The 19,258-nt window shown below is 40.2% G+C and overlaps 1 protein-coding gene across 12 annotated transcripts in view; it reads right to left on the bottom strand.

The window, feature by feature from the left end:
• Positions 1–1,101: 1,101 nt before the first annotated feature.
• The window catches only part of NKTR (natural killer cell triggering receptor), an 82,943-nt gene continuing 64,786 nt past the window's right edge, over positions 1,102–19,258 (bottom strand). For 10 of the 12 annotated variants that reach the window (XM_048837416.2, XM_048837417.2, XM_048837421.2 and 7 more), the window contains 5 exons: positions 9,044–12,007; positions 8,669–8,764; positions 7,951–8,010; positions 7,179–7,277; positions 1,102–3,739 (listed from right to left, as the gene is read on the bottom strand). In XM_048837416.2, coding sequence (XP_048693373.1) covers positions 3,661–3,739; positions 7,179–7,277; positions 7,951–8,010; positions 8,669–8,764; positions 9,044–12,007 — 3,298 coding nt within the window. In that variant the 3' untranslated portion in view covers positions 1,102–3,660. The remainder of the gene's footprint in view (positions 3,740–7,178; positions 7,278–7,950; positions 8,011–8,668; positions 8,765–9,043; positions 12,008–19,258) is intronic. The other 2 variants (XM_048837418.2, XM_048837419.2) reach the window with 1 other exon arrangement.

Genomic DNA, 19,258 nt, shown 5'->3' with positions numbered 1-19,258 from the left:
TCCTCTGTCACTAGTTTGCCTCCCTCATTCAGTAAGGGGCCCACACATTCCTTGGCTTTCTTCTTGTTGCCAACATACCTGAAGAAACCCTTCTTGTTACTCTTGACATCTCTGGCTAGCTGCAGCTCCAGGTGCGATTTGGCCCTCCTGATAACATTCCTACATGCCCGAGCAATATTTTTATACTCTTCCCTGGTCATATGTCCAACCTTCCACTTCTTGTAAGCTTCTTTTTTATGTTTAAGATCCGCTAAGATTTCACCATTAAGCCAAGCTGGTCGCCTGCCATATTTACTATTCTTTCGAGTCATTGGGATGGTTTGTCCCTGTAACCTCAACAGGGATTCCTTGAAATACAGCCAGCTCTCCTGGACTCCTTTCCCCTTCAAGTTAGTCCCCCAGGGGATCCTGGCCATCCGTTCCCTGAGGGAGTCGAAGTCTGCTTTCCTGAAGTCCAGGGTCCGTATCGTGCTGCTTACCTTTCTTCCCTGTGTCAGGATCCTGAACTCAACCAACTCATGGTCACTGCCTCCCAGATTCCCATCCACTTTTGCTTCCCCCACTAATTCTACCCGGTTTGTGAGCAGCAGGTCAAGAAAAGCGCCCCCCCTAGTTGGCTCCTCTAGCACTTGCGCCAGGAAATTGTCCCCTATGCTTTCCAAAAACTTCCTGGATTGTCTATGCACCGCTGTATTGCTCTCCCAGCAGATATCAGGAAAATTAAAGTCACCCATGAGAATCAGGGCATGCGATCCAGTAGCTTCCGTGAGCTGCCGGAAGAAAGCCTCATCTACCTCATCCCCCTGGTCCGGTGGTCTATAGCAGACTCCCACCACTACATCAGTCTTGTTGCACACACTTCTAAACTTAATCCAGAGACACTCAGGTTTTTCTGCAGTTTCGTACCGGAGCTCTGAGCAGTCATACTGCTCCCTTACATACACTTACACTTCCTCACTTCAAAACTTTTCAAAATATTTGTTCCTCATGCAGTTATTATGTAAATTCACTACACAGATGTAAGAATCCTTTCCTATATAGATCAGGAAGAGAAAAGACAACTTGTAGTCTTTTAGAGAGAAAAAACCACACAGATGGATATAGAACTTGAAGTATACGTTTAATTTCTTTAAGTTCCCCTCTTAAGTACTAGAGGAATTTTTTCAAATGTAAAGAAATCAGTGTTTGCATATATGTACAAAAATTCTATTGATATTTTTGACCACCACCTGCTTCTGAATAACAAATTTGCAGTAAGTAAACAGAACATTATAAAAACGCTCAATAGTGCATTTTCTATTAGGACAATTCGACGTAATACCATATTTAAAATAAAAATCCTAAAATACAGAGTGAATCCCTTTATAAAGCTGACAATTGCTGATGTGAACCATAAAAATATAACGTTCTAGCAGTATGCTTTGGACTGGTATAATTATTAGTTGACAGTATTTCTACTGCACCCCATTTTTCTAGCTTTAAAAGTCAACTCTAGCGTGAAACGTGACAAAAGTTATAGCCTGGGAACACTTTTTGTTTTTACCCCATGTGATATGGCAGTGTTTAAGATTTTGGATGCCTTATTTCATGTTTAGCACTCAAAATAAAGTGAAAATTTAATATGAATTAATCCCTTGCAAATAAGGTGACATATTCACTTACTTTTGCATTTAAAATGATGGATCTGCACCAAATAACATTGTTGTTTTGAGTTAGCAATGACATATTCATTCATGATTCTGATTAGCAGGTTGCAACTTTATTAGAAAAATTTCTGTAAACCTGCATGACCTGCTAGAACACAACTATTTTTAGCTTCAGTTGAATGTATATTTCAAGAACTTACAAAATATGGATTTAAAAGATTGTGGGTGTGCTTTTTCTTTTAAAGCTACCATAAGTGTTAGAAGGGTTTAATCCTAACTTTTGGGATTAAGAACCTGATTTGATCCTATGTTTGAAAACTGGATATTCAGATCTCAATTAGTTCAGTTCTAGGTATCCCAGGACCTTGCAAACTAAATGCCCCCTCTTATCTATGCACAGAGGGTAAGTGGAGTATGACATTCAATTTTCAAGCTTCTTTTTGAATTTCCTTTGCATGTTTCAGTTGAGCGCCTGAAGACTAATTTTTAGTAATTTAATACTATCAAAAATTATTGTATTAACTAAGAAAAAAAGACAACTTTTTACAGTTCAAAGCTCCTGATGAGATACAAAAAAAATAATTTTCACTATTGCAAAACATTTGAGAAAAGTAAACAATCTCAAAATATTACAGAAAGTTAATAAAGCAAGCTACTATAGTACATTGCAGTACTCATTAGCACTGCTAAAGCTATATTTGTCAGCTTTTCCATTATAAACCCAGAGTTTATTACTGCCATTTCAATAAAAAAAATCATTTCTTAGTATACAAATTCTTAAACAATGAAAAATGTATTTATTTACAAGTAATTTTAAATCAGTTGAACCAGAGTTTCGCAAAAATTATTCAACACAACTTTTGCAAACCACTTGTCCATAATGTGGACTTACTTTTGGTATTAAACTTCCAAAGTACTGTGGATACTTTTTATTAAGCATATCACTTTTATAGCAATGCCATATTACAGATTAATAAATAGTCCAAGAACCACACAATGATATCTCCCGAAGATAGAAGAGATACATCCTAACTTAGAAGACAATGTTTTACCCACAAACATTTTGGAATGGGCCATTATGATTTAATCTGTCAAAACTAATTTTCATGTCTATTTTCATGGACTCGTAATGTGACTCAAAGATTTATAATGTTCAACTTCAAAGACAAACTGATGTGCTCCACGCACAGCAGCATGAATTGAAATAGGACTGCCTAGAAGCAATTTTTTTCCTGGGGTCTTAAACATTGGGCTAATTATCACAAAGAAAATCACTTAAAAACATTTAAGTTCTTAGACAACAAGTTGGATATTAAGAATGAACTCTGATTCATCACCCTTTTCTTTGCACATTGTGCCTAATTATTACAATCGGCATGGTATACAATATCTCACCCGTTTCCTCATACCTCTGCAATAGCAAGGTACAAACGGGTTGAGTGTTAAGACAGTGTGGCAGTCTGTTTTCATCACCTTGCTACTGTTAATCAAATCTATGTTTATAAGAAGTATGTACAAGACACCACTGAACTGACAGCCAGCTTTTAAAAATTAGCATTTTAATAAAATATACAGATGGCAGCCTTTACAAATATTTTTCTTCAAAGTTTTATAGTTATCAGCATTTATTTCAAAATAATAGGCTGAGAGCCCTCCGGTATTTATAGGGATATTTTGAGACAGTACAGATTGCTGCACTCAGAAAAGGAATAACAGCAAATGTATATAAATGTAATTTCATGGCTTGGAAAATGTGATTCAATCAAATAAAGTTAGTCTTCATAGTTTGTTACAGTAGCATTTGGCATAAGGGAAAAAACCCAAAACCTTAGTGAGTTGTGCTCAAAATGTCCATTCCTCAATGCAGCTAGTCAAATGAATCCACTGCTAATAAGGAAGTTTCACCTCACTCAGTAAACATCCTTCACTTTCACTTGTGACACTGACAGAACAAAGGTATTACAACATTTACATAGAATTACTAAATACAATCTACATTGCTCAGGAGACATTTTCAGCTAGATCTGCTGCTTTCACTGGGGCTTCGGTTGTTAGAGTAACTGCGATCACTTTCACTGTCAGAGCCATAAGACCTACAATTTAAAAAAAAGAAAAGAAAAAAGATTAAAACTCCTTACAAATCAGATTTCAATCTTTTTGTTTCAAGTTCAAAACTGTGGCAATCCAAATCTTAGGAGATGAGTGTAGGTGAGGAGAAAAAAATCATCTCTGGAAACTTCTACAGGAACACAATGTATATCCATTCTGAAGCACTTGGAGGAGAGGAAGGTGATCAGGAACAGTCAACATGGATTCACCAAGGGCAAGTCATGCCTGACCAACCTGATTGCCTTCTATGATGAGATAATTAGCTCTGTGGATATTGGGAAAGAGGTGGACATGATAGATCTTGACTTTAGCAAAGCTTTTGATATGATCTCCCACAGTATTCTTGCCAGCAAGTTAAAAAAGTATGGATTGGATGAATGGACTATAAGGTGGATAGAAACCTGGCTAGATTGTTGGGCTCAACGGGTAGTGATCAACGGCTCGATGTCTAGTTGGCAGCTGGTATCAAGCGAAGTGTCCCATGGGTTGGTACTGGGGCCTGTTTTGTTCAACATTTTAATTAATGATCTGGATGATAGGATGGATTGCACCCTCAGCAAGTTTGCAAATTACACTAAACTGGGAGGAGTGGTAGATACGGGGGAAGGTATAGGATACAGAGGGACGTAGGCAAATTAGAGGATTGGGCCAAAAGAAATCTGATGAGGTTCCACAAAGGACAAGTGCAGAGTCCTGCACTTAGGACAGAAGAATCCCATGCACTGTTACAGGCTGGGGACTGACTGGCTACACGGCAGTTCTTCAGAAAAGGACCTGGGGATTACAGTGGATGAGAAGCTGGATACGAGTCAAAACAAGTGCCCTTGTGTTCAAGAAGGCTAGCGGCATATTGGACTGCATTCGTAGGAGGACTGCCAGTAGATCAAGGGAAGTGATTATTCCCCTCTATTCGGCACTTGTGAGGCCACATCTGGAATACTGCATCCAGTTTTGGGCCCCCATTACAGAAAGGATGTGGACAAACTAGAGAGAGTCCAGCGGAGGGCAACAAAAATTATTAGGGGGCTGGGGCACATGACTTACCAGGAGAGGCTGAAGGAACTGGGCTTATTTAGTCTGCAGAAAACAAGAGCAAGGGGGAGATTTGATAGCAGCCTTCAAGTATCTGAAGGGGGGTTCCAAAGAGGATGGAGCTTGGCTGTTCTCAGTGGTGGCAGATGACAGAACAAGGAGCAATGGTCTCAAGTTGAAGTGGGGGAGGTCGAGATTGGATATTAGGAAACACTATTTCACTCGGACGGTGGTGAAGCATTGGAACGGGTTACCTAAGGAGGTGGTAGAATCCCCATCCTTAGAGGTTTTTAAGGCCCAGCTTGACAAAACCCTGGCTGGGATGATTTAGTTGGGGTTGGTCCTGCTTTGAGCAGGGGGTTGGACTAGATGACCTCCTGAGGTCTCTTCCAACTCTAATCTTCTATGATTCCATTGAAAATGTGATCATTTTGATAGAGCTTCATCATTTCTAAGCCTATTTGTTACATCCAAAACGTTGCTAAATTTCCACAGTGAAATCCTGTTTGCGGTGAGGTCAACAGGGCATTTGCCATTAACTTCAGTGTGGCCAGGATATCACGCACAGTAACTAAATTTTGGAAGCAGAACTAAAAAATATATTTTGTTTTGCTTCAGTTCAGTGAGCTAGCACAGGCTGAACAGGCAGAGTCTTTTTGAATGGATCCTTACAGTTCTTTTACTTGTGTTTTCTCCAAGGGCCTAATCCTGCAAAACCCTTACCTCATGTGAGCAGTATCAAATCAACAAGTGAGTAGGGGTTTGCAAGACTGGGCCCCCTGAAATGATAAAACTAGGTTTTGGAAATATCAGCATATCAAAATGAGAATAGGCACTTCCGGGCTATATAAACCAGAAGTGTTGAATACTTGGCCAGTGGCCAGGATGCAACTTGCTTGATGTTCTTTTTTGGCCCTTTTGGTTGTGAAGAAAACCTTCCAAATGCAAGTAAATGTATCCTGATCCAATGTTGTCTTCCTGATGTTTGCAGGCAGCCTGAAACAATGATTCAGAGGGGTCTACTTCCCACTCTCCATTATCCTCATGAGGATGTCAACATTAATGCATAATGAAACTTAACTTTAACAGTGTGGTAATGCACACCAGTGGGGTGTCAATTCTAGTGTTGTGCACTAACTGACTGAGGTAGACCCTGTTGATGTGCACTAAAAGTTCTCTAGTGCACAGTAGGAAACTTTGAGCTCACACCAGCAGGGTCTACACAGGCCAGTTAGCATGCAACACACTGGTGAATGTTAGAATTCATACCTCACTGGTGTGCATTACTGCACCGTGTAGACAAGCCCTATGTCACCAATGGATGGGATGGGGAAGGGGTGGGAGTAATGTCCACAGGCTAGAAACGGAATTGTTACAAGTAGAGAAATACAGAGGAAACAAGAAAATTGGGGAATGAAAATGAAAGGAGAATGCAGAAAGAAGAGAAACAGTGATAATGCTAAACACTGACACATTTTCCCACCAAGTGATGCTGGTTGAGAGAACAACTAAAACTTAAGTTACTACCAAAAGATCATATTCCACCCTTGATCTTTGTGCAAACCTCCCAAGGAATTCCATTGTGGATTGAGGGTGCTATATAGTCCCAAATTTATACCATGGACCACACAATACAGACAGCAATACCAGCAAAGCACTAGGCTTGTAGACAACGGTTCTTTTTTAAACATGTGCTAGGAATGTCACCTTTAACAGCAATTGGACTGTGAAGAATGTAGCCGAAGTCTATAGAAGTGTAACTGTAATTACACTCACAGTTACTTTAATTGTAGCTGTAATTACATTGCAGGAAGCATCATTTCGATTGTCATTCCTGTTAGCATAGTTATTTTTCATCTCCCATTCACAAGTTTTTTGTATTGACACTGAGGTCTAGCTAAAAAAGAAGATCTACCATCCAGTAGAATCTTGACACTCAGGGTAGTTTTCAGTCCTTTATACCTATGGCGTTTAAGCACAAGCATGGTTAAATTTAAATCCTGCAATTACTATTCCTGATTTAGCCAATGGGAATTAAGTGACAGATTTTTAAAAAATATGTATATGCATGTGTAGAGATGAACATACCCACACATACACACACTGGATTACATATAATAGTACAATGATTTATCTCTTCTCTTAAATTCCTCTGTGCTCCTCTTTCCTTTTGAATTCTTGAAGTAGGGATTGTGTGTGTTTGTGTTATCTTTTTATATTTCTGGTTCTTAATTTACCATAAAACAAATTTGCTAGTAACAGTACATTTTATACTTGAAAAAGACTGCATCTGTTGAAAGGTTGTTCCTTATAAACTTCCAATAAAGCACCTAAGGAAATTAATTGTGTACAGTTAAGTTTATGAAGTTGTGGCACTGAAAAATTACGTACCTGGACCGTCTGTCATAACTTCGAGATCTGCGGTAGCTGTCACTCCTCTGACTTCTACTTCGACTTCTGCTATAGTAACTATCATAAGTATATGACCTACTTTAACAGGAAAAAAATAATTGAAGACTTTGGAAAGTTCTTTTCTAAAATGATAAAAATTAGAATTTTGGATGTTTCTTGTGATGACATTTATATAAGGAAAGATTTTTGTTGCTACATTCCTATTACTACTTGAAAGATTTGGCAAATAAGCCAAAATAATTGTAAATGTAATAAAATGTTTATCAGGAAGAGTATAAAGTTTCTTCACAACGCAGTGGTTTACCCAAATAAGTGGTTTACTTTTAAAAAATAATTCAATATATTTTAAAACAAAATAAAGAATTTTACAAACCTGTCTACAAATTTTGCACAAAGTATCAAGAATATCAAGCCTTGACTTCCCTCCTTGACCATACTCTTGTAAAATAAACAACAGAAAAATTTGGGGTGGATTTAAAACGGAGGACAAAAGAGTAGAAAACAGCAGTAAAGGGCACCAATCAATTAAATTCTTTTCAGGGCCTAATACCATGCCCATGCCTGTGATATCTGGACACTCTGATTGCTCTTTTCCTCTTTTAAAACAACCTGATTTAATTTCAGGAAATTAAGTTTGCTATATTATGGCTTACTATAAAGATGTACTTTGAACAATATCACTGTCTTAATATATTTGCTCATTATAAAAATTACTTTGTTCCCAGTGGTTGTGTAGTATCATAATCCATACCTGGATCGACCGTGATGATCATATGAACTGCTTCTGGATCGACTTCTACTATAAGTTCGACTGTGACACAATCAAAGAAATACATTTTAATAATTAAATTCAGACCAAGTACTGAATTAGAAAAAATTTTTAAGTGACTTGCTTGGATATTCCTTGTCCACACTGCATGACATTTAAACATATTCTTCAAAAATAAGCAGTTACAGTCTGTTTCTATTCTTAAAAAGCATACATATTTCAGAGTAGCTAGCTTCCAGGATGCACTTGCATAGCTACAACTCAGCATCAAAAAAAGTAATTTAACTTACTAGGATGTGTCTGATTTGTAGTTTGTGATAAACACATACTCAGGGCGTTCTTATCTCGATCACAGAAACTTACCTGTGATTAAGGTTAAGATTTTGTCACAGGAATTTTTCAAAGTCATGGACAGGTCATGGGCAATAAACAAAAATTCACAGAAGCCTGTGACCTGCTGGTGGGTGGGGAACTGACAGCCCAAGCTCCGCTGCAGGGGGTGGGGCTGAGAGCTGCTTCAGCCGCGAGACTCCAAGAGGGGGGCAAAGAGCTGAAAGCCACACTACTCCAGACTAGGGGCGTGGGAAAAGAGAAGAGGGGCCTGATAAATGCAGGGCTGAAGCCAAAGATGTCACTGACATCCATTGAAGTCACAGAATCCATGACTTCTGTGACCTTCCTGACAAAATCGTATCCTTACCTATGACTCTTGTAAGTGTGGTAAGATCTACTTCGACTTCTTGACCGATCTCTACTGTACCATCCTCTGCTTCGGCTTCTTGTATAGCTTCTTGATCTATAATTGATAAACAACTTTGAAAAGCATATACTGAATTATTATTAAAATGAATAGTGACGGAAACAGAATTAACACTTCAAAATAAACTTGAAAAATAAAATGCTTTACTGAAAATTAGCGAAGAGATATATTGCTAGTTTCTAGTTAGGCACATTACTGTTGGAAAATGAGAGATCCTGTCAACACAGAACTTGCACTTTTATCTCAAATTTGTTTGCTTACTGTTTAAGTAAAACTGTAGATTACTAAAACAGAGATTCATAACAAATTGCTAACCTATATGAGTAAGTGGAACTTCGTGATCGACTTCTTGAGTGACTGTAGGATAGAGATCTTGTTCGATGTCTGGATTTAGATTCAGATTTACTTCGTGACCTACTTAGACTCCTGGATTGGCTGTTGTCATCTCTACTTGGAGGAGACTGTTCATCACTTGAACTCTCTTGGTTCCTTGGTCTCCGATTTAACCGTGCTGTCTTTCTAACTTCATCAAACAGAGATCCGGGCCTCACTTTATTTTTACTTTTTATTTCTATTCTTAAACCTTGTGGCTTAGAGTCAGGTGCTGACGTACTGTTTGTAACTTCTGCAGCACTACTAGTAGTAGCAGATTGTAGATTACCTACACCCTGTAACGGTTTCCATTTATTATCTATCATACTGCTTTGTATATTTTCAGTTATTTCAGTTTTCATAGTGTTTTCCACAGTAGCGACCATGGTGACGGAGCTACTGTCTTGTATTCCTATTTTTTTGACTTCTTTAACATTGATCAGTTGTTTAATACGGTTTCCTTGTTTGGCTGTATCTGGTCCAGGGTTCTCATTCTGTAAATCTTTGTTTGCATTAATATTTAAATTTTGAGATTTAGCACTCAGGATGACAGGAGACAAAACGTCCACAACCACCTTCCCAGGAGAGTTACGATCTGGAGTACAAATCTCCATGTTATCATCTGTCTGCATAACATCCTCTGATCCATTTTGTTTACTTTCTTCACTATGTTTAACACCTTTCTTTGAAGTAGCCACATTTATTTCTGAATTTAATGTACTGGCTGAATAGTTGTGATCACTGTTGTCTTTATTAAGGTGACTATGATCTGGCGATGTATCGCACGTAGTGTTTTTATTTGAGAGGTTCTCATCTTCACAAGACTTTTCACCATTTCCAGTTTTATCTTTGCACATTTTGTTGTTTTCATAAGCTTTTTGGTTTTTATCTTTACTGTCCCTGGTAAGTTGCTTTTGTTTTTTATCATCTCTGGTAACAGGCTTTTCATTCATGTCCTCATCTTCCTCCTCCCCAAACTCCAGTGGAGGCTGCCAGTGAAAAAGCTCTTTTTGTTTCTGAACCTTATGCTTCTTCTCTTTTTTATCCTTTGATTTCTCTTTGGCTTTTTTGGAATGTGACTTTTTGAGGTTCTTTTTGGACCCATGTTTGTGTTTTTTTGACTTTCCTTTAATATTTGCCAAACTGGAGTGGGAATTCTCAGATGCAGAAGAGGAGGACTGTTGCTTGTTTGTTTTCCAAGTATGGTCAGAAGAATCCAGAAAACCTTCTGAAGAATTTGATTTAGTTTTCACCCTGCTTTTGGTAAGACTGAGCGCTGTATCAGATCCTGATGTGGCCTCACCTTCCTCTTTACTGGATGAGGGCCTAGAATCTTCTCTACTATTTCTAGTCTCGCCTCTTTCTGAATTTGATTCCGAGTCCCATTTACTGCCTGAATAAGTCTTTCTTTTTGTCTTTGAACCACTTCTATGCTGTTCAGAAGTTTTCTCCCTCGAAGATTTCTTTTTTGAATGGTCACTGTCCCATTCAGACTTAGATTTCTCCTCACTTCTGTCAGCAGTCAAATTGTTTTTATTCTCTTTCTGGTTGTCTCCTTCTGGTTGAGAATGTCCTCCTTTTTCCTGGACTGGCTGTATTTTAACAGAATGCTCGCTATCTGTAGAAAAGTCTAAAGATGATCTTCTCTCACTCTCTTTTCGTCCTTGAGAAGACTCATCATAGGTTTTACTCTTCCTGACAACTGTGCTACTTTCAGAGCTACTCTCTTGCCTTTTCTTCAATGATTGGAAATTTTGCTCACTGGATTCAGATTTCCTTTTGCTTCCATGTCTATCGTCATCACTAAGAGAGTAATAAGATGATGACCCACTATAACCTGACTGGTCACTGCGGTATCTATTTGGTGACTGAGATCTGCCAGTTGACCGAGATCTTGATCTTGAACTAGATGGACTCCTTGATCTTGAATAAGATCTAGAGTAGGATCTGCTTCGGGAAGACCTGCTCCTTGATCTTAGCCAACTATCCGAACTTCTCTCACTACGAGACCTTGAATAATCACTTCGATCACTATCTGAACTCTTTTGTCGCTTATGGGAGGAGGAGGAGGAAGGATTAACTTCTTTAATATTTGTTAAATTGTAGCTACTTTGGGTAGGCATTACATGGGTTGTTTTAGCTTTCATTTCCTGAATTCGCTCATAGGATGGTTTCCAGGGCTTTTGTCCAGGTTTCCACCTAGAAGGTGGAGGACTGTCACTTAAAGGTATAACTGGAATATTTTCAGCTACAACAGGCTGTACTACAACTTTATCACTCTGTGGTATTACTGCTCTTACAGGTTCAGTCTTGTTTGGCTTATTTTCATTCAATTCTGCCGTAGTATTTCGTGGTGAATTTGAAACTGTCCTGTGGTGCCTGGAGTTAGTGCTAGATCTTGATCTGCTTCGAGAATGAGACAGTTTAGATGCTGTTCTTGATCTAGAACTTCTTCTGGAATAAGACCTTGATCTTGATCTAGATCTGGATCTACACCTGGACCTGTAATATGATCGAGAGTCTCTGCTTGACAGAGTTGATGAACTCCGGTCATCTTTGTCAGATTTAGACCAGTCTCTTCTGGATGAACGTCTAGAAGATAATGAGGAAGAAGGAGACCTCCTCTCACGATCCCGAGATGACTTTGTCCTCCTGATAGAAGAACGAGAGGATTCTACCTCTGATGAGGGTGAGGGTCTCTTTTTTTTAGTTTGTTTATGTTTCTTGAAATGCTTTTGCTTTTTGGCTTTCTTTCTGTGTTTTGTCTTCTTTTTCTCTTTTCGGTGCTTTTTGTGGTGGCTGGTATACCTCAGAGTACTGAGATCAGAATAGCCATTATGTGACCAAGACCTTGATCGCTGGGACAAACTTCTTTCATCCCATCTGCTTGAGCATGGGTCACTCAACCTTAAAAAAAAAAAAGTACACAATATTAAAGGAAATTCCCTAAAAATTAGTTTGCTTATTTTCTACATCCAATATAGAATATCAATACAATTGGGTCTTCAGAGTGCTGAATGAAACTAGGTACAGGAGAATGTTATATTTGGTAATAAATAAGGGTTTCTGTCACAAGGGTACATATACATCTTTAAAAAAGCCTATTACACTATAAAAAATTCCCTTTCACATATGAAATGGCTTTATTAATTATGAAGTTATTAGATAGCTATCATCTCCCAGATGAGAAGTAGCTATCAAATATCAGTTAAAATAATTAGTTTTACAGCATGCAGATAAACTAAATGATGTAAATGGCTTATATAGTGCACAATCTCACCATCCAAAAAAAAAAAATGGTAGCTTACCAATACAGTAACTGTTGTTTTTTGAAATGTATTGTGCCTATATACACTGCATGTGTTTGTGCACCCAGTGCACTTGAGTCAGACTTTTGTGAGGAGTATCACCAGGTGGAGCACGTGCTCTGCTCTCCTCATGCTCTAGGGCAAGGGCATGAAACAGGTATGGCTACTGCCTCCCTCTTTGTACAACAATGTGAAGGAACAGAATGTCCAAAGTAGCAGAGAAAGTGGCAGGGTCCTAGAATGTATATGTGCACAACACATCTCAAAGAAGAATTGTTTTTTCTCTTTTGTGTGATTGTGCACATATACATTCCACTACAGGTGATGCATAAGCAGTTCCCTTACAGGTGGAGGGACTTCAGATCATCTGAACAGAGATTGCAACATTGGCTTGCCAAAGTTGGCATTGTCACGAGACGCTTGAGAGATGGTGTAATGAGCACAAAAAATATGGACAGACAATCACATTGCTGCCTTGTAGACATCAGCAAATGCAACACTGCTCAGAAATGTTGATGAAGTAGACATGGAGTGAAGTTATTCCTGGTGGAGGAGAGACTTCAGCAAGATTGCAGTAGAAATTAATGCAGTCAAAAATGCAATGTGAGATTCACTCAGTTGACACTGATTGACCCTTAACTTGCTCAGCATAAGCTGTGAAAAGCCTGGGAGAACTCTAGTGAAATCCAAGTAGAACACCAAAGCTCTACGAACATCCAATGTACAAAGTGTTCTCAGCTTTAAAAGAGAGGTTTCAGGAAAAACTCTGGCAAATGAATAGATTGACTCAAATGGAAAGCTGACACGACCTTAGGGTGTGATCTAAAGGAAACTGTCTTAATGGAAGTCCATGAAAAGAGGATCAGCAAGAAAATGATGATGTTCTACAACCCTCTTAGCAGAAGTGACTGCCACCAGAAAGGCTACTGTCATACACTGTAACGGTAATGAGGTGGTAGCCAGAGACTCAAGGGGGGAAGGGGGGTAGGGGCTTATGAATTTGGAGAGGACTAGACTGAGATCTCATACAGGTACAGGATCAGGCATAGGAGGGTAAACACTGAATAGACCTTTCAAAAAAATTATGTCCAAGCCAGCTGCTCTCCCCATTACTTTAAACAAGACTAAACTGAAATCCTGCCCCCACTTTAGTCAATGAAAAGCTTTCCTTGCCTTTAGTGGGGCAAGAATTGTACCCTAAGCTTTTCCAGTATTATTCACAAAAACTTTGAAGGTGCCTCCCAGCCCATGCCACTAGACTAGCACCCCTCAGCAGGAATCTTTCCAGCTGGGGAAGGAAAAGGGGGGAGGGGGGAATGTCAAAAAGCTGCCTCTGTGCATGTGCCAGTAAGCAGAGCTCCTCTATCAATCCAGATTCTGGATTGGTGAATGCACTTCTGACCGAAGCAATATACAGTAAGAGAAATTTTATTGCTGTTTTTTTCATCATATGCTTTAAGCTTCTGTTTGGTTGATTGCAACACTAGCTGTTCTTGGGCTTGGAAGTGAAGACAGGCTGTGGCTCTTTGTACAAAACATTTTTCTTCTGAAGGCGTATTTCCACAACTCTTTGGTAACTTTCCTTGGCATACTAAGGAACAGTGCTGTATTCACATATGGATTAGTTCAGTCATCTCTATTATGCAAGGACTGAGAATACCAAAATAGCTTCTGAATTACAAGTTCTTTCAGAAAACTGCTATGCCCAGTTTTCTTAATTTAAAAAACTTTTTAAATTTTATAACAAACATACAATTTTTAACTGATGTTTACTAGAGATGTACATAGCATGTAAAAATCCTACTCATGTAGCTGATTAAAATTCTATCGGTTAAACGTTTTACTGGAGAACTAGGGGGGATCCCGGCTGCTGGCCCCGCGCTCAGGGATCCCATGCACCGCTACAGACTAGGGACCGAATGGCTAGGCAGCAGTTCTGCAGAAAAGGACCTAGGGGTTACAGTGGACGAGAAGCTGGATATGAGTCAACAGTGTGCCCTTGTTGCCAAGAAGGCCAATGGCATTTTGGGCTGTATAAAAGTAGGGGCATTGCCTGCAGATCGAGGGACGTGATCGTTCACTTCTATCCGACATTGGTGAGGCCTCATGTGGAGTACTGTGTCCAGTTTTGGGCCCCACTCTACAAGAAGGATGTGAAAAAATTGGAAAGCGTTCAGCGGAGAGCAACAAAAATGATTAGGGGACTGGAACACATGACTTATGAGGAGAGGCTGAGGGAACTGGGATTGTTTAGTCTGCAGAAGAGAAGAATGAGGGGGGATTTGACAGCTGCTTTCAACTACCTGAAAGGGGGTTCCAAAGAGGATGGCTCTAGACTGTTCTCAGTGGTAGCAGATGACAGAACAAGGAGTAATGGTCTCAAGTTGCAGTGGGAGAGGTTTAGGTTGGATATTAGGAAAAACTTTTTCACTAGGAGGGTGGTGAAGCACTGGAATGCGTTACCTAGGGAGGAGGTGGAATCTCCTTCCTTTGAAGTTTTTAAGGTCAGGCTTGACAAAGTCCTGGCTGGGATGATTTAGTTGGGTATTGGTCTTGCTTTGAGCAGGGGATTGGACTAGATGACCTCTTGAGGTCCCTTCCAACCCTAATATTCTATGATTCTAAAAGCAAGAAATGAGAGGGTTAGAGAAAATGGAACCCCCATCTACTGGTGGATATAGTGAAGAAACAGAAGCAGGCAAACTCTCACAGAACTAACTGAAAGCCTGACCATTTTGGAGCAACAAGTACGCCAGTACATATGTAGCCTCTGTGTGAAGGGGTGATAAATGTTAAGATTGTGCCCAAATCAAAAACCTCTTTCATTTTCCTGCATATGTGGCTCTAGTGAATTCCTTTTTGCTGTTCACAAAGATGGTCTGAACCTCTTAAGAGCACAATTTCTCATGAGAATTCAACCAGAGATCATCCATGTCATGAGATCGAGAGATTGGAGGTTTGGATGTAGAGACTTACCTTGGTTCTGAGACAACAGATCCTCAACTAGAGGCAAAGTTAACGGAGGTCAAACAGAGAGCTGATGAAGGGCTGTGAACCAATGCTATCTTGGACATGCTGGTGCATCAAGACTGAAGTTACTTTTCAGTTTTCTGAATACTCTCGGAATAAGAGAAATTGAAGGGAATGCACATAGAAGACAACTGGACCATGGAAAAAGAACAGAATCTGGGTTGGAATCTGGGTTGCAGCCCATCCTGAAGCAAAATCTCATACACTTGTTGTTCAGGTTGGTTAAAAACAAATGTGTTACTGGTGAAAAAATCTGGAAGAGAACGTCTTTCCTGATTGACCACTTATGTTGGTCTATGAAGGAATCTGCAAGTGTGTTTCTTAATCCTGGATGGTGAAAGGCCTCTAGGGAAACATCATGATGAATGCATAAATTCCATAGGAGCATAGCCTCCTGGCACAGTTGGGACAATCTTCTACCTCCCTGCTTCTTCAGCTAAAATATGGCGATGGTGCTGTATGTAAAATCTTGTATCACCTGGTTCTCGATGGTGGACATAAACATCTTGTAGGCAAATGAATAGCTTGTAGCTCTACACATCTATGTGGAGTGAAACTTCCCGGAGTGACCAAAGAGTTTGTGTCCAGAGTTGACCGAGATGGGCTCTCCAACCTTCGGCAGATGCATCTGTTATCAGAGTCATAGTCAGTTCTGGGGACAAGAATAGAATAATCTTGCACTCATTGTGGGGATCCAACAACCAAACGATAGACTGAAGCACTCACAGCAGGTACGCAAATCCGTATGTCCAGAGGGTTCTGGGAAGGACTATATATTGAATGGAGCCAGGCCTGCAGATAGGTAAGGTGAATTCTGGCATGCAGAGTTACATACATGCATGAGGCCATGTGGCCCAGAGCTGAAGGCAGGCATACACTGTTGTCATTGGGTAGGAGGAATTCAGGGTTTTGGAAAGGAAGGCTAAAGACTGATATCTTTTATGTGGAAGATAAAACTTGGCTGTCCTGGCATTAAAGTCTGCTCCTATGAAGGATATGCGTTGATTATAATTGTGATTTGTCCAAATTTAGTTTCAGACCCAGATGGGAGAACAACTGCCTGATTAGAATGCTGTTTTGGACCTGGTCGCTTGATGCTCCACGAACTAGCCAATCATCATGGTAAGAAAATATCTGAACACCCCAGCACTAGAGATGGGCTGCTACAACTGCCATGCACTTGAAGACCCTTGGAGCTGATGACAGTTCGAAGGGAAGCATTGCATACTGGTAATGATTGATGTCTGCTAAGAATCAAAGGTACTTCCTGTCAGGAATTTATCGCAACGTGGAAGTAAGTGTCTTGTAAACTGAGTGCTGCATACCAATCTCCAGGGAAGGGATAAAAGCAGTGAGGGTAAACAGCCTGATCTTGATTTTTTTTTTTTTTTTTAGATGAAATGGTTCAGCTTTCTTAGATCTAAAACGGGGTGAAGGCCACCAGATCTCTTTGGGACAAGGAAGTACCAGGAATAGAAACCTTTTCTTCTGTGTTGGTAAGGAACTTCTGTCACTCAATTCTAGAAGAGACTGGCATTCTTGAAGTAACAGTCTTGTGAGATGAGTCACTGAAAAGGTACGGGGAAAGTGGGTTGGGAAAATGAAGGGAGGTAAATTGGAGAACATATCCCTCCTTCACTCTGCTGAGCACCCATTTGTCTGAGGTGATGCTTTCCCAAGCACACTGAAAGCCGGACAGGTGCGATCCAGGGAGGAGATGTAGTTGGTGTGCTGTCCTCGACTAAGAAGTCAAAATGATTGCTTGGAGGATGAAGCTGCCTCGTGAGAAGGGTCTCCCACCGATTAAGATGGATACTTATGTCGGGAAGGGCTTGACCTTCTCTTGAACGCATACTATGACCTCTGTTGGAAAGAGGATCTGGAGTAAGATTGGGGCCTAAACAGTTTCCTCTTGGTAACCAGAGTATAAATGCTTAATAAACCAAGTGTTGCATGACAGTCCCTCAGTGTGTGCATAGCGTCATCTGTTTTAGCAACAAACAGTTCAGAACTCTCCAAAGGCAAGTCCTCTATTGTGTTCTGCAGCAACCTTGAAATGCCAGAAACCTGTAGCAAGAAAGAACACAGCATGGAGATTGCAATGCCTTTGGAACACAAAGCTGTATCAGCAGCATCCTGTAAGATGCCCCTGAAACCAGCACTAAAAACCATTCCTTATATTCCTCTGACAGCTTGTCAGCAAATTTAGAAATTGCAAAGAAATTAATAGAGTTATATTTTGACAAAACAGCCTGATAATTAGCAACTCTTATTTGAAGTGTGGCAGCGGAAGAAATATTTGGGCTGTATAAATCCAGCTTCTCATATTCTTTATCCTTGGGAGTAGCCTAAGGGTGAGACTGATGGGACTGTTCATTAGCACCTGTGAACACCAAAGACTCAGGAATTGGATGGGTAAAGAAACAGTCAAAATCTTGTTGAGGGATTTGGTATTGTCTGTCCACTAGCTTGCCCATAAGTGGTATAGAGTCTGGAGTTTTCCAGAGAGTTTTCGCTACCTATAGTAATGCTTCATTGATGGGAAGTGCAACTCTTCCCGGGGGAGGGGGCTGTAAAGTAACTAGGACAGTGTGGTGGATTCTCTTATACAAGTTTCTACTGCACCCCCCCAGAGAAGTGTCAATCCTCCTAATCAGGTCGTGAAAAACTCTGAAGTCCTTGGAGGGGAGATGAAGTCTCTGGTGTGACTGCCTTATCTGGAGAAGATGAAGAAATAGGAGAAGGAAGATCTAAGGATTCTTCCATTAATTCCTCCTCTTCTTCCATGGGATTCAGCACAGCAGGTTGAGGGATGGTAGCAGGACGATGAGTAGAGGTTTTTGGCAGCAAGGGAGTAGGAGACTTCTTTCTAGAGTGAGGGAAATCTAGAGTCTCTTGGAGCAGCACAAGACCAGTAAGGGGGACCCCAGGCAGGGATTTCCTTATAGGACAACAGATTCTTCCAAAGGTGAGACAGATTCTTCTCTTTTTGAGTCAGAAGAAATGTAAGCCATCTCAGAATATGGAGGAGCAGTTCTCATTGGTGTTCTAGGTGGCCTGGATATGAGAGACATTGGGCTCCAAAGAAAGCAAGGGTTGGCAGAATGTAGATGAAGTGATCCATGCCAATGATGCCAGCATAACTCATAAGAACATAAGAATGGCCATACTGCGTCAGACCAATGGTCCATCTAGCCCAGTATCCTGTCTTCCGACAGTGACCAATGCTAGCTGCCCCAGAGGGAAAGAACAGAACAGTTAATCATCAGCTGATCCATCCCTGTCGCCCACTCTCAGCTTCTGGCAAACAGAGGCTAGGGACATTTCAGAGTATGGTTTTGCATACAGTCATCATACAGATGATTGTAACAGAGATAGTGCCCACAGTGCCAGGTACGCTGATGGCCCTGAAGACAGTGTCATTGGTTGTAGAAGAGGAGAGTCTGGCAGGGAAAAACAAAGGAGATCGCCTGAGGACAACAAGGCCTACACGGTGGAAGGTACCTCAGGTAAGTGTGTCAATAGTGCCAGTGGAGCACAGGCAGACTGAAACAGCTGAAAAGAGCTGATAAATTGTATAGCCAATTGCATGACCACATTTTGGTTCATTATGAAATATACTCAAGAAACCAAATAACCAATCTTAGTCAAGTTTAACAACATGGTACAGGAAAAAGGTCCTATAGGATACCAGTCTCTGAAGAGCAGTCCTATGAAGCAATGTTATATTCATCTTATGCAGAAGGTGTGCCCCCCAAGTTACACATTTCAGCTGGTATTATTTATATGATTTTACAAGTTACACATTCTTACTACACGT

Source organism: Caretta caretta, chromosome 2 (genome assembly GCF_965140235.1).
Source record: "Caretta caretta isolate rCarCar2 chromosome 2, rCarCar1.hap1, whole genome shotgun sequence".
Classification (NCBI taxonomy): Eukaryota; Metazoa; Chordata; order Testudines; family Cheloniidae; genus Caretta; species Caretta caretta.
The sequence above is the reverse complement of the archived record's forward strand: the minus strand, read 5'-3'. Positions and strand labels throughout refer to the sequence as shown.